General features: G+C 41.8%; 1 protein-coding gene across 2 annotated transcripts in view; it reads left to right on the plus strand.

Annotated features, from left to right (window-relative positions):
- DMGDH (dimethylglycine dehydrogenase) overlaps positions 1-14,888 on the plus strand; it is a 458,426-nt gene that overhangs the window by 46,101 nt on the left and 397,437 nt on the right. For both annotated transcript variants that reach the window (XM_069223303.1, XM_069223293.1), the window contains exon 2: positions 9,645-9,819. In XM_069223303.1, the coding sequence (XP_069079404.1) occupies positions 9,645-9,819 (175 nt within the window). The remainder of the gene's footprint in view (positions 1-9,644; positions 9,820-14,888) is intronic.

Here is a 14,888-nt window from a genome sequence, read left to right on the forward strand (position 1 = left end):
TTTGATAAGCACCCCTTTTGACCGCCCGAGGGAAGAACTTTTCATAAGTATGCTACGCTTCCCATTTCCTAGTTAGATTAAGTTAATATTGTCAAAATGAACGTCTTGCCAAGACCTTACAGCTAGATTACGGTTTACCAATTATCCTCCCCAGTAACTTTTATAGGACTATAAGGAAAAAGGAACTTCATATGGAATGATAAATGGCATTTAAAACCTTAACACACCCTTAACAGATAGGAGCACTGGCAACTGCCAATTTTAAGGTCGTATATCAAGCTGCGAAGCTTTTGCTCATATTGAAATGGAGTGCAAGAACGCCAAATATATTCTGGGTTCACATGCTTAGGGCTATCGCAGGCAGGATAGTTTGGGTCATCCTGTGGCAATTTAAACAAGATAAATCAATTAATGTTCACTTGAGATCCCCCTGCAAAATCCACATTAAAAGTCTGGCACACATTAAACCTGATACTTCAGTTGACAATATTTCCCTCATCAAACACGCCTCTTCTCTTTAACTTAAAATTTATCTCCAGCGCTCGACCCAGGTACCTTTTATGCCTGGAGAGAAGGGGACTGCTTTATGATATCAGATATATTCTCTAATTGAGCGATTTAAGTCCTATGTACATTGCAGGAAGAGACCTCTGTGCAGGCGAAACAGAGATATTTCATTACACTCCAGTACAGCACTGAGTCTTACACCCCCTGATTAGATAAACCTATAGTAACCCTGGATCTCACTCCCTTTAAAAAAAAGTTTAAAAAAAAAAAAAAAAGCATCTGGCTCAAAGGGCATAATATCGACACTATACATCTGATGTTCACATCTACCTTGAAAGTAGACCACGCATACAGTAAAAAACTGGGCTACATCAAGAGACACGGAATTTAGACACACACTGGGAGGCCCTGCTACAATAACTAGCAAACACGCATTTAGTGTACTGGGAAGGAGGTGCACTATAAAGCCATATTTGACTGACACCTGTACCCAACTAAATGGCATTTATACCACCTCTCAGCAAGTGCCTTATGCTGGAGAGAATATGGATTTTTAGGTGATATGTGACATAAATGGTGGGATTGCCCACGTATCGTCAAAGCAAAGTTTTGTCTGGAAGAGAAATAAGTCACTACACGGTTATGGTATGAAAATCATAGCAAAGTTTATTTGCTAGAGCCTATAGGCGGAAGACTCTGCTTACAGTAACACACTGTGGAGCTCTTCAAAAACATCGAGTCATAAGAGGCTTTTTCTAAGGTTTAACGCTCATTAGTTTACATTACGAAGCACTATTTCACAAGCTACGAAAAGCTGCAAAAACATACAATTGACTGCAAAAGTAATTCTTCTTTAAGGGAAAACAAGCTTATCGATAAAGTAATTTAGGATATGGTGCCTCCAAGAGGGCCTGCTTGTCTCAATTTCAAAGTCCCCGTCTAGGGCACATTGTATTTCATGTGTAGCATCCTAACCCCCTGTAAAAGTCACATTCCAGCTTTGTAGTGTAAGAAGCTATAATTCTGTAACACGTCACTTTTATTTTCTCAAACATCCTAAAGAAGTTCCATTTACGAAATAACCAATTCTTTCTCTATGCTTCAAAGGTTTAGTGATTTGCGACTGCACAATGCTGAGATAAAACTGTCCCTACACCATGTCTGCATTTATAATTTAGAAAACAGAAGACAAGAAAACCTCACATTTTAGTCCAAGAGGTCATACAGAGGAATTGTATGTGTGTTTAAAGAAAGCAACCTTCAAACAGTATCCTAGATGCAATTGCTGAATGCTTGGACAATGGTTCAATTTCTCATGTTCATTTTATTTTGTTTTCACAGTATTAAGCCTTTTCTAGAAAGAAATGTTAGCTGGTGTGAGAAGTATCCTCAGATAACCTATACCAGAGGACATAGCAGTGGTAGGCTTAGGTGCATATGCCACACTTCTAAAACACCTGCCTAAGGCAGATAAAGTACTTTTGTGGGGGTATTTGGGTGCTGCCAAAATAAAATTGGCAGCACATTGGTAGGAGAAGAAGTCAGCCATTATCACCTTATGGCAGCTGTATCTGCAGAAAATTATGGTAATTGAGAAACTTCCATACACCATGAGTGAAGAAGCTGGGGACTTAGATCACAATCTAGATGGGCAGACCATCAAAGGCCCATAGTCTGTCTCGTTTCCTTCTCATCTATAAATGGGATCTGTACAGCCAACATATCTATTATTGATTTTGGGAGACGCAGGAGCCGCTATGAAAAAAAGTTTGTGAACAAAATAAGGGGAAGTTGGAAACAATAAGAATTGGATTTAGATTGCGAGAGCTGTAGCGGTTACTTTTTGTTGTGGGATGGAGTGCTGGGGTTAGGAGAAAGCCAGCTGAGTGTGGCAAGGGGTTGGCAGGGAGATATTGTTGTTGAGTTTCCATAAGAAGTAGGACTGTGTATTAGGATGACAGAACTTCAGCATGCAGGGACTGAGTCTGTCTACACCATCAGGAAAGGTCAGCCCAATTCCTAGCTAGCCCACAGATCCTTACCTGAACCCCAAACCTTCCCAGGGTAACAGATGATTTTGGCAACCTCGAATAGGACTACTCTGATTCCCTTGGATATTGTGGAAATAGAATTTACCCTTTCATTGTTTACTTATGCATGCCCTGGGTAAACACAAAGACACAGATAAAGGATTTCAAACATTTATTGAAATAATTGTATTCTTCCATAGAGAAAATGAGCTGCGATTATTAAGCAGATGAAGCAAAGCATTGTAACCAGCATTACAGACATGTTGAACAGAATAATAATCCAACATGACAATCTTCTTTGTATATATTCATACCCATCACTACTTACACTCGAAGAGCATAGCAGGTGTACCCTCTGCCAGATCTTGAAGGATAGCCTGATTTCTCCCTCCCTCCCTCCCTCCCTCCCCTCCATCTCAGGGCCAGGGAGTCAGTTTAGAGTAAAGTTGGTGATCCTTCTGTGCAAGATGAAAGGTCAGCAGCAACAAAGCTGCATATCAAACACAAGATTGGTTCCATGACAGTCATGACCGGAGTGCTCCTCTGACCTGTGTATGGCAATGCACAGTTCATATAATCAAAATCACACTGTGTTAGAGGCACAACTTTAGCAGTGTACAGACTACATGGCGCAAAAGACTTACCGAAAACAAGCAGCATGGACAGCTTATTCTCAGACTAATATCGTGCAAGCTAAAAACTGTAAGCCTTAAATGTGTAAAATGACAAACTTAAAATGGAGAATGAAGGTGGGCCTAGGAAGGCCTCGCAACAATATTGTAGGTGACTGATATTTCCGATTACTAGACATCTATGGGGAAGAGTGGCAAATTATACTTTTGAGTCCTTGCTACTTAATGCAACTAATGCCACTTAGTATGGGTGTACTCCATACTCTGTTGTAAAATGTTTTCATTTGGTTTGAAAATCGATAAAACGTTTGGTTACCAAGTTGCCAGTATACACCCTGGAGGCATGCAGCATATGTGGAACACTAAACATTGACTTCCCACACATGATCTGGGCTTGTCTGCAGATCTCAGAATTCTTTCACAGGGTGGTTGAACGTCTGTGCATGGCAACAGGAACAATACCTGAAAGGAACATGAAACTATGACAATTAGGGATCCTTTCAGTGAAAAAAAGAATTAATAATACAGGAAACTGCTTCATGACATTGGGCACTGTCCTAGTCAAGAGACCGGTATCAAGCCATTAGGTAAGCCCCAGGAGCCCGAAATATGACATTTGGAAGGAAGATGTAATAGAATGGGCACTGGCAGATGTTGAGCATAAGAAGATTAGGAGAAAAGATAAGAAAGTGACTGAAGGTCTAGCTGACTGACCTGAAATGCTAACGCGATTAACCCACCAGATACTCTGCCTCCTTGACGGTCAAGGGCAAAATAGCTACAATAAGAGTAGCCACAAAAAAACTGAATTGATGACTTTTAAAAAACCAACAAACGCGTTGGGGGAAAACAATGTGGTACTAATTAGAAAGAAACTAATCACAGCCAGTGTAATGGACCACATAAGACACTCACCTGTTATATAAACTGTATGATGAGTATGTGATTTCAATAACTATGGACAATGTGTATTTAACCATATGTCTGAAGTTATGATACCTTTTTGTTGAAATCCAATAAACAGAAATCAGAAAAAACATTGTTTAAGATGCTGGAGTTCTCCACATGCTTCAATATTTTTAAATGGAAATGGTGACTGTGATAAAACAGGTGATATCTTTCAAAACCCTTGAGCCTAATGGCTTTACCCTGAACATCATTCCCACAGTGACAAAGGTCTTTAACTCAGTGGCAGACACAAGAAGGGGCTCTGTATCAATGCTGGCGATGAACTGGGTGGTGCTCCTCAAACTGGCCAGGGACGTCCTGCAGTGCAGAGTTCAGAGGCCCACTACAATCCTCATAATAAAATAGAAATAAAGCCTCTTTTTGAATATGCCAGCGGATAGATGTAATCGGAAGGAGTGAGTAGGGGATGGCAAACATTTGACAGTATGAGGAGGAAAGATATCTACGGAAGAAGTCAAAAAGAAGGAAAACTAAAGCTGCTTTTATAGAAGTTGATGTGGAAAAGGCTTTCTACAACTTGACTTTGTCCTTCATGAAGAAAGTCATGGGGAAATTTGGCAAAGGCAAACTTTACATCAAAATGATTGACATCCTACTACTTTCCTAAGGCCGGAATCCTGTATAACTGGATACGTTCACTGTAGATTGAGCTTCACAGTGGAACCAGACAGGGCTGTGCCATGTTGCCACTTTTGTCTGTATTAATTATACATTTCATAATTTATACATTTCTTGGGTTCTGCAGAGGAAAGTGGCTGTTTATTAATGAAAAGAAAACCAAGGTCATGTTGTTGAAAATAGATTGTAACATAAGGAGATCTTTTAAGACAGAAGGGGACTTGCTAGAAAAGGATGATCAATTCAGCTCTCCTGGCTTGATTTGTCCCCGCTCACTCAGCTGGCAGCCTCATTTAGAGATGTTTATAGTTTGGTTTAGGGTTTGCTGCAATGGTGGTGTTAGATTTGTCAAAAGGGTAGGCATCCAGCCATAACTGCCGGCTTGAAGGTCTATTGAGAAGGTCAAACTATGAGGCGCACCCTCTGTGGGCATGGCTGTATACCCAGGGGGCGCAAATGCCTCTGCAAACACTTGTAAATGAAGATGGCCTGGAGGTGCAACCTTGTTTATTTGTTGCCTATCCAGGCTGTCTTCATTTGCAGTGCCTGAAGTGCATATAAAAGCACTAGAACTGTAAGCCTGAGTGCTGTGGGGACAGGGGTTATTCGGGGCCAGACTGGTGAGCCAAATGCAAGCCACATACAACAGCTCAAACCACCGCCACTCCCTTCCTCTCTTTGCTCTTTCTTTGCATCCGTCTCGCTACACTTTCTTCTCTCTCTGACCTTTCGCTTTACCTCATTCTCTGCCCTTTTTTTCCTCTCTTGAAACCCCTCTCTGCTTCAGTTAACCTCTGGAAAATTGGGGAAAGTGAAGACACACAACAGCAGCACTGTGCTTTTAACCCCTTTGGCTAGCGCTCCCCCCATGGGCCTCCCATCCCCCTCCCCTGGGCAGTGATGGAAGGGGAATCGCTTCCCCATCCACTCCACTAACCAGTGACGTCTTTTGTCAGTGCGCGATCCCGCGCTGACCTCATCAGAGGTCGCCCCAGTGCAATCATTTCTCTTCCGATCGGGGGGTGGGTGGCGGCTAGAGAGACAGGAAAGGAAAGGCTTTTCCTTTATTGGCTTTTTGAGCATTTCTGCAGAAGTACCTACTAGACCCCAGGGTGTTTTTTTTTTTTAATTGGCCAAGAGTTGCTCCCCTGGGTGGCATTTTTTTAATTAGGCCTTTTCTCTCCCCACCTCCAGGGGCAGATCAGCCTATTTTAATTAGCCACTAGGCACCAGGGATCATTTTGTTTTTTACTTTATTTTGCATGTGGGGAGTGACCCCTTAGGCAAGGGTCGCTCCCCTGGGGGGCAAATTGTTTTTAGGCCATTTGCCTATTTTTCTTAGGCCAATCTGACCCCAAGGGGAAACCACTAGACACCAGGGATATTTTATTTTTAGGTCATTTTCACGCAAGGGGAGTGAACCCTGAGGCAAGGGGAGCTCCCCGGGGGCAAATTTATGTAAACCATTTCTGCCCTTCTTGGGGGCAGATCGGCCAATTTCTATTAGGCCAATCAGCCCCCAGGGGTTGCAGAAACCACTTAGGCACCAGGGATTCGTGTGTTGTTTTGTGGGGCAGCCCATAGTGCAAGGGTCAATCCCCATGGGGGCACATCACTGTTGGCCATTTCTGCCCCCACCCCGGAGGCAGATCAGCCTTTTTCTGTGAGGCCCATCTTTCCCCAAGGGGGAGGGGGCTGAAAACCCACAAGAGACCAGGGAAGATTTTTTCTAACAAAAAAAGAGGGTGGGGGTATAAGTGGGGACAAAGTTGTTCTGCCCACCAGTGAGCAGATGGGGCAGTTACCCCCGATCCACTCCCTGGGGGTGGAGGAGGGGGGCAGAAAGCCTACTAGATGCTAGGGAATTAAAAAAAAAAAAAAATAGTGGGGTGGTGGCTACCAGCCATTATGAGCATGGTTATGCCACCAACCCAACTGAAGGGTGTAACAGTCTTTCAGCTCTCCCCCGCAAACTAAAAGATCTTATCCCAACAGCAAGCAAGAGGACATTTGATTATTTTGGGTTTGGGTTTTATATTTGGGACATGAGAGCTTGTCTAACCCTCAAAATCATCCCACTTGGAATGGTGAGGGCTGCACTTTTTGGACTTTGGGACGCCGCCATGTAGAAAAATCGACATGCTAGTATGGGACCCCAGAATTCAGAGATGTGCAAATAACCACTGCTTCTCAACACCTTATCTTTTGCCCATTTTGGAAATACAAAGGTTTCCTTGATACCTATTTTTCACTCTTTATATTTCACCAAATTAATTGCTGTATACGGGCATACAATGAAAACCCATAGCAAGGTGCAGCTGTTTTATTGGCTCAGGGTACCTAGGGTTCTTGATTAACCTACAAGCTTTATATATCCCAGCAACCAGAAGAGTGCAGCAGACATAACGGTATATTGCTTTAAAAAATCTGTCATAGCTGGAAAAAGTTATAGAAGAAAACGTGGACAGAAATTCCTTTTTTTTCACCTCAATTTCAATATTTTGTTTGTTTTAGCTGTTACTTTCTATAGTAAGACCTTGAAGGATCTACACAAATGACCCCTTTCTGAATGTTTAGCTGTCCAGGATCCAGCATTGGTTTCACATCTATTTCCGTCACTAACTGGAAGTAGGCTGAAAGCACAAAAAATTGTAAAAATGGGTTATGTTCCAGTAAAGTGCCAAAATTGTGTCGAAAAATTTGGTTTTCTGATTCAAGTCTACCTGTTCCTGAAAGCTGGGAAGATGGTGATTTTAGCACTGCACACCCTTGTTGATGCTGTTTTCAGGGGGAAAAAAACACAAGCTTTCTACTGCAGTCCTTTTTTCCCATTTAAAAAAAAAAAAAAAAAAATTACAAATAAAAAAAAAGATTTTGCTGTATTTTGCCTAATTACATGGTCTCCTCTAGGGGAACAGACAAACTCTGGGTACCTCTAGAATCCCTACGATGTTGGAAAAAAGGACGGAAATTTGGCGTGGGAAGCTTATGCGGACAAAGTTATGAAGGCCTAAGCACGAACTACCCCAAGTAGCCAAAAAAAGGCTTGGCACAGGAGGGGGAAAAGGCCTGGCAGCAAAGGAGTTTAAACCAGTCATGGAGTAAAAGCCCAGTCTTGTTTTAGGGTCATTGAATGTGGTGTCCGGTTCAAAGGCATGCCAAAAAAGAACAAAATATTCAGTAACTATGGTAGTGTTTCACTTTTAGGTTACTGCATGTAAAAGAACACAAACACTCTAAATGAAAAACATTTTGCAAGTTAAACTAATCATAACTCAGTAGGTTAATGCAATCATTGCCGAAGTCTGTGAATGTGACCAGAGAATCGTATAATTGAATCCAGTTGATGAAATGAGGACAAGTGACTGACTTATGCATTTATAGTGCTGCGAGGTCCCAGCTTCTGACAGAAATCACTGTGCACATGTAAGTCGTCATTTTTTAAATTTATTACACTCAATATAAGATATTCTGTTGAACAATGATTTAGTCTTTAAGAGAAAGGGTTTCCTTTTAAAGTACATATTTTAGAGATGGGTACTCGGCGCAAATATTTTTAGAAGTTTTCATTAAAACCATGAATTGCAGAGCTCAGCTGATAACCCCCTTACATTACCTCTCCAGAAAAAAAATCTTTGTCACCGTGAAGCTTCAATGACTTCATAAATTAAAGTGTATATAGCCGCCCAAGCTGCGTTTACATTTGGCAATTAACCAATTGCACATATTTACATTTATTTCAGGTAGCAGGCACTCTTGGAAGAAGGCGGTTTATTTGCCTCCCTTTCCTCGTTCAGCTTTATAGCACAAGACACACAAAACCCTCTTCATTTTCAGCCAGAGGCACCTCAAGGTCTGCATTAATCCTCCAGACTGTTGTTTTTAACAAAAACAATAAGCACTGTTTTGAGGCAATAGTCTGCCACATATTAAAATCTCCCAATAAAAGATGTGTTCATAGGAAAAGCAGTTATGATTGACAAGAATGAGGGAAACATCTGTCAATTCTGTACCCAGCATCCGTAGATGATGGAGAATTTTACCCTTGTTTACTGAAAAAGAAGCAAATAGAAGATATTACTGATCGTGAAATGCTGACAAAGCTTCAGGTGTGGCAGAGTGGAGCGGGTAAAATATAGAACAGAACTGTCAACAGAAAAGGATGATTATTGACCAACTAAAACACACTTGAAATGTGGGCCTAATTCCGGGGTATGAGAGGACTCACACATTCAACTGGAGGGGGCTTCAGCAGTCAAATATAATTAAGCAGGGGGAACAACTGAGAGGTTAGCTTCTCTCTACTTCCAAGTGAATCTTGTATGTAAAACAAAAACATTAGTATCAAACTAGAGAAACAATCAAGATGTTTAAAAGCAGACCAAGTAAAATGGCTCTTCCTGTGTACACCATAACTTCTGCACCAGCCTGAGGATATTTTACTTTTGCGCATTTGCAGAGAATGATGCATAATTGATGACCGTAGAGGTGATCTCTGTTCCTTCTCCAATCCCATCTGTTTAGAGCGCTTCATTAGTTTGTTACATATGTTCTGGTACTGGGACAGTCCTGGATTCTGCACGTTATAGATGTCATTCGTCAAATTAGTTAAAATTAGCCTGACCCACTACCAGATGTTATTACAGGCCTATTACTACAAAGAATCAGACATCAGAAAACAGCTCTCTTTGGAACTTACATCAGGAATTTGATGTTAGGAGTTGGTCTGAAAATAATTTAAACAGATCAGAAAGATTGATGGGTCTTGTTTAAATTGATAAAGACTGAAGGAAGCACCCATTTTTGATTGTTTAGGAAATAAATAGTAGGCAATTTGAAAATGTTAAGGTAAGCGTTAACAGCTCTCCCGCTTGTGTTTTGTTTTCAGAGGAGAGAATTCAAGCTCTTCCTTGGGAAAAAGATGGAAGGACACGGCGGACACTGTGATCATCGGCGGGGGCTGTGTTGGTGTGAGTCTGGCATACCACCTAGCAAAGGCTGGTCGGAAGGATGTAGTCCTGCTGGAAAAGTCTGAGCTCACTGCTGGATCTACGTGGCATGCAGTAAGAATCTCTTGTTTGATTTGTTTCAGTGAAAGTAGCTGATTGTAAAATGCATTCGATTAGCCCGGGACGTGGGGACCTTAGAAACCAGACCCTCAGCTGATAATGGATTCCTGGTTCTTGTGGCAGACTACTGTCATTACTTTTCATCCGTCGTTATTGTGGTAATACCAGCTCCGAGAGGACTTCCCAAGGATGCTGCTCAGTATTTGTTTAGCCCCACATGGCACCGAAGCTGTGTCATGAACTGTAACTGTATAAGCATGTAGTACATTTGGCTCGGTCAGTTGTATCGTTTATGGTAACCAGATGGGCATACAATACTATAAATTGGATTTGTTGAAAAAGTGTTGTCTTTTTTTCGTGCTTAAGGATAAAATAATATATTCTTTAGTTTATTCTGAATTTATGACTCGCGAAAATGGCAAGACGGAAGGGTCTCTTCTAAATATCAAAGAAACATCAAAAACCCTGTCTACAATAATTTATATAATTTATCATTCATAATTGCAATGTCATCTAACACTAACATGTTTTATTTACACATTAGTATATCATGAGACTTACTGACCTAAAAACGTGAATAAAATGTATTTATACATAGGATCACAATATATACCCCCTATTTTTTTTACTTTACAAAAAATACAATCCACAATCATCACCATACTTATTCAGACTCTCTAACCCTTATGCCTCATTCAGCTCATATGTCACCATTCAAGAGACCGTTTCTATTCTTGTGGATGCCTAAGAATCTATGAAGCTTTTGGTCAGTCTATCTCGTCCCCAGTGTCGGACTAGGACAAAGAAATAGTGGATCATATTAGTTAACCAGAAAGCTAAAAAAGTTTCTCATTTGCAAATCAGGCCAGTTTTGGACTTGTAAAGTCATGCTGTACGGGTGTTTTGTAATGTAAGGGAGACGACATGCATATGTGTTTGCTGAAGGCAGTGCTTGTGGTAATATCAAGCTCAACAATAATAAAACTGTCTCACCAGCACATTAAACCGGCCCAGAAACTCCTAAACCCAGCATACATACAGGTCTGTCAGGCCAGCCCATGGAGCACTGCCTAATTGCCTTAAATGCCACTCCGCCCCTAGCCTTTCCCGGCTACGTGAAACCTCTATGAATGTAGAATTTCTTATTGCGTCTTGTGGTTATGGTTGGCATACAGTTGGCATTCTCGTTGTGGAATATTTGCTTTCCACTTCGTCATCGTATAAGCTGTGCGTATATTTTTATATATTTTTCACATCAAGGTCTGTTTACCTACTTTTGATTATTTTGTGATCTTTGTATTATAGGATTGGTTGAAGCTTCTGTGCTAGCTCTCGGGGATGCGCTCTGAGCTGCATTATGCCTCTGCATTTAGACATTTTAATGGAGGCGGGTCCCTGAGTTTCCTCCTTGCATGTTTGTGGGGCTGCTTCTCACCTGCTTTTCCCTTGTGTTGTTGGATAGGCTGATAGTGTCTCTGACTGCCCATGGTATTTTCCAAGGTGTTACTTTACACCTTCTTTCATGTACCCTGTGCTTGATCTTCCTATAAGTCGCGAGGCAGTTCAGCGCTGCGTTGATGCACCTGTAAGTAAAAGTTATTCACTTCCTTATCTGAAAATAAGTTTCTTAATGAGGGGATGAAGTGCCTTTGTGGTACCGAGGGAGGCAATTGTATATCTAGATTCAATAATGTCAGCAGTGGACCTGCCACTTCATCTGATTTATTTTTTTATGTTCACGTGGGACTGATCTGTGTGATTCACACTAGAGGAGTGCATGTTTGTGTCCTAAGTGTTAAGAGTCTGAACTCATGGAACCCAATAAGATTTCCTTGATGCAAATGCTGTCTGATAGATGCAGGTATTCTGACACCTCACCTACCCACAATAAACAAGGTTGGCACACACAAAGATCTGTACTATCTCTTCTCTTCCAAAATTCCTTCACTTCATTATTTTAATTATCCTGAGAGATGGAGTTCTCGGGGTGTGATTCTTGTAGTGTTTGCATAAATACCCAACTAGTCTTTCACTAAATATAACGCTATGTCCAAAGGAACAGTGGGTAATCTTAAATTATTTAATGTTAAAAATCTTATTCCTATTATTAATTCTTTACTAGAACGCATGTAATAAGATAAGGCAATTGCAGCCCTGTCCCACATTCCCGCAGCAAAGCTCTTCAAGCAAACATTGCAGAAGTATCCAGTGCAGGCCAACCACACCAGACCAGTTGGCATGTAAGCACCACTACTAACTCTTTATCCCTGAGCAATCCAAACCGCTCCCTCTCCCACGACTACAGACTCTCTTGGCACCCTGTCTTCCCCACCAGCATAGACTCCCTAACCGCCCCTTATCTTGTCAAACCTGTGCGGGCATCCCCAGCTTTTGTACACTTCCCTCCAACAGCATGCAGCTATCCATAGCAGCCTCATAGTCCTGCATCCCAGGGGACTTGCCGCTCCCCCATTTCTGTTCCATATCTCTCCTTGCCACCATGGAGCCCAGATTCACCAGGAGCCTCTCGTAGCGCGTCATATCCACAGGGCACATATCAAGCAAGTGTAGGCTGCAGCTCTAGGCGACTCCCACTTGCCCCTTCCTGCAGGCGTGCAACAGCCCCCAAAAGGGACCGTGCCACGAGGTGTGAATAAGTGAGCCTTCCATACCACAGCACCCAAGGCATCGTGCGACACCCACCTTCCCCATTTTAAACAGCAAATTCCTCCTATAATACATCCTGTGGAGAATCTTCAGTTGAATTAAGCGAAAGCTTGCCTCAATGGCTCCTTGCACCATTCTTAAGGATGGCTATAAAAATTAAACAATTACTTTTTATTAAATTAGAATCAAGTAGCTAACTGTATTTTACAGGAAAAGTTCAGTCACTTCGAATAACATCTTAATCAAATGGTGCTGTTGAAAAAGCTGGCACGGTTTTGTTTTGGCAGTTGCAGTCCAAAAATAACACTAGACATATATTTGTACTCGGGTGTTTATACAGGCCATATAAACGTTGGAAAGGTATCCCATAGAGATGCTTCTGTGTTAGGTGTTTGTGTATTGGATAGTTACCTGTTTCCAGCCTTCTGTTTCTGTATACAAATGAAGGCTGCATTAACTTCTGAAGCCGTTCGATATATACATTCTGAATGCATTGGATATACACAAGTCCTTCCCGTGCTTGCTTTCACCACCATTGTCAGTACTCTTCTCTTCTCTTCCTCGGCAACGTGACTTGCTGTCAGTCACACAGCACATCAGTCTTGTATTCCTTGGTGCCAGAGACGACGGCTGAGAGGTTAATTGCTCTGAACTGCCAAGATTCTGGATTGTAGTTTTTCACTCACAGGACTTCGCACACACCTCTGCTCTGAAGGGCTTGTCTTTCAGCAGTGCCACTAGTCTCCTGCCCAGGGAATCTTCTGATTTCTTACTGTCTGTAGGCCTTATTTGGGGTCTACATTTTATTATGTAGAGTGCATTTGTAGAAACACGATCTCAAGCTTAAAATCATTATAAAGTCCATGAAAAAATATTTTGCTTAGCAAAATTACCAATAAAATATAACTTTCGTTTGTGAATAATCTCGGAATAATCCCTTTCCAGGGGACCCCTTGGTAATGTTGAGAATTGAAGGCACAAACGTATTTGTAAATGCACTCTATTATGAAGGTAAATTAGTTATGTGTTAAACAACTGAATAAGTATTGATCTTGTTAAGCTATTCAGTATGGAGTTATTCCAATACTTCTTTACTTGGAGACGCTCCAGTGTTTCTGTCTTCGGAGCAAGGCAATTTTTCTGTTAACCTGTGTTCCTTTTCTTTGGTTCTGCCTGTCTGCATTTCCTAACAGTTTCCAGTGTGCAATAGTCAGGCCTTTCTGAGGACTGCAATGGGCACCTCTTGCCTTATACGGACCATATTACGTACATTTTCCCAGGAGTGTAACAGGCGTGGGCACTCTCTTTTGCACCACTGGGGCACTGTAGTAGCACAAAAGGAGCCTCTTGTGAGGCCTATTCTTTAATACAGGTGGCACACAGAGAGCTAGCACTATCTTATGAGGATGTTCCCTCAATTGTATGGAGGAGGGATGACCCCATGCAAACTAAGGGAACAATTTGCCTCTGGCAAAAAAGAGACCCTGAGGACACCCCAATGGAGGGGAGAAGATTGATTTTAGGGACCTCCCAGAAGACCCTCTTGCGGGAGGGTGCTAGCACCCAACTGCAGACAGATCTCTGCCTACACCTTTAAAGTGTAGACCGCCTTGCACAGTGAAAGATGTATTGTCTACTTCTGCATCAGCCAGATGTCTTTGAATAATGCTTTGATTCCACATGAGTTTTCATCAGCCCTGGGGGCAGCACATTATCAGTAATGGAGCACACTGTTCCTGTTACTAATTTGAATTGGTGCCACAGCACAGACAGTGCACGTTATTTGTTATATGACCTCTAGAACTCTCCTCAAGGTAGTTGGGCTAAGATCTGGCAGAATAACCCTAAATTAATGAATATTGATATATAGAATAGAATATACTATATTACTCCATTGGGTGACCTGGAGCTTCGAGATTCAGAAGCCATATCAGAAAATGAATCCCCACACATACAATATTTGTAGATGGATGGAAGGTGTAGTGGATTGGCTGAGGATGATCGAAGTAGTGTGGCATGGAAGTATCCCATAAATCACTGTGGATGTAAGAAGGCCCTAATTTAGTCATGGCTGAGTGCTGTGAAGATGATACCCAGTCAATGATCTTGGCGTCATCAGCTTTGGACATAAGAGAAGTCAAGGAGGGCAGTGAGCGGCAGGCACAAGGTGCATAATGTAGACATCAAAAGTAGTGGAGCTGAATGAAGAACCCTGTAAGTTTTAAACTTGGAGGTAGAATAAGGATAGAGATAGACACTGATCCCCATCACTAAGAAAGGACATGATCCAGGCAAAAGTTGGGGTGGAGGCAGATAATGGATAACAAAGTTAAAAAGGCAGTTAATAAAGATAGGATGGGACACCGTGTCGAAAACAGCTCTAGGATTCCACAAGA

The sequence above is a fragment of the Pleurodeles waltl genome, chromosome 1_1 (genome assembly GCF_031143425.1).
Source record: "Pleurodeles waltl isolate 20211129_DDA chromosome 1_1, aPleWal1.hap1.20221129, whole genome shotgun sequence".
In the NCBI taxonomy this organism is placed as follows: domain Eukaryota; kingdom Metazoa; phylum Chordata; class Amphibia; order Caudata; family Salamandridae; genus Pleurodeles; species Pleurodeles waltl.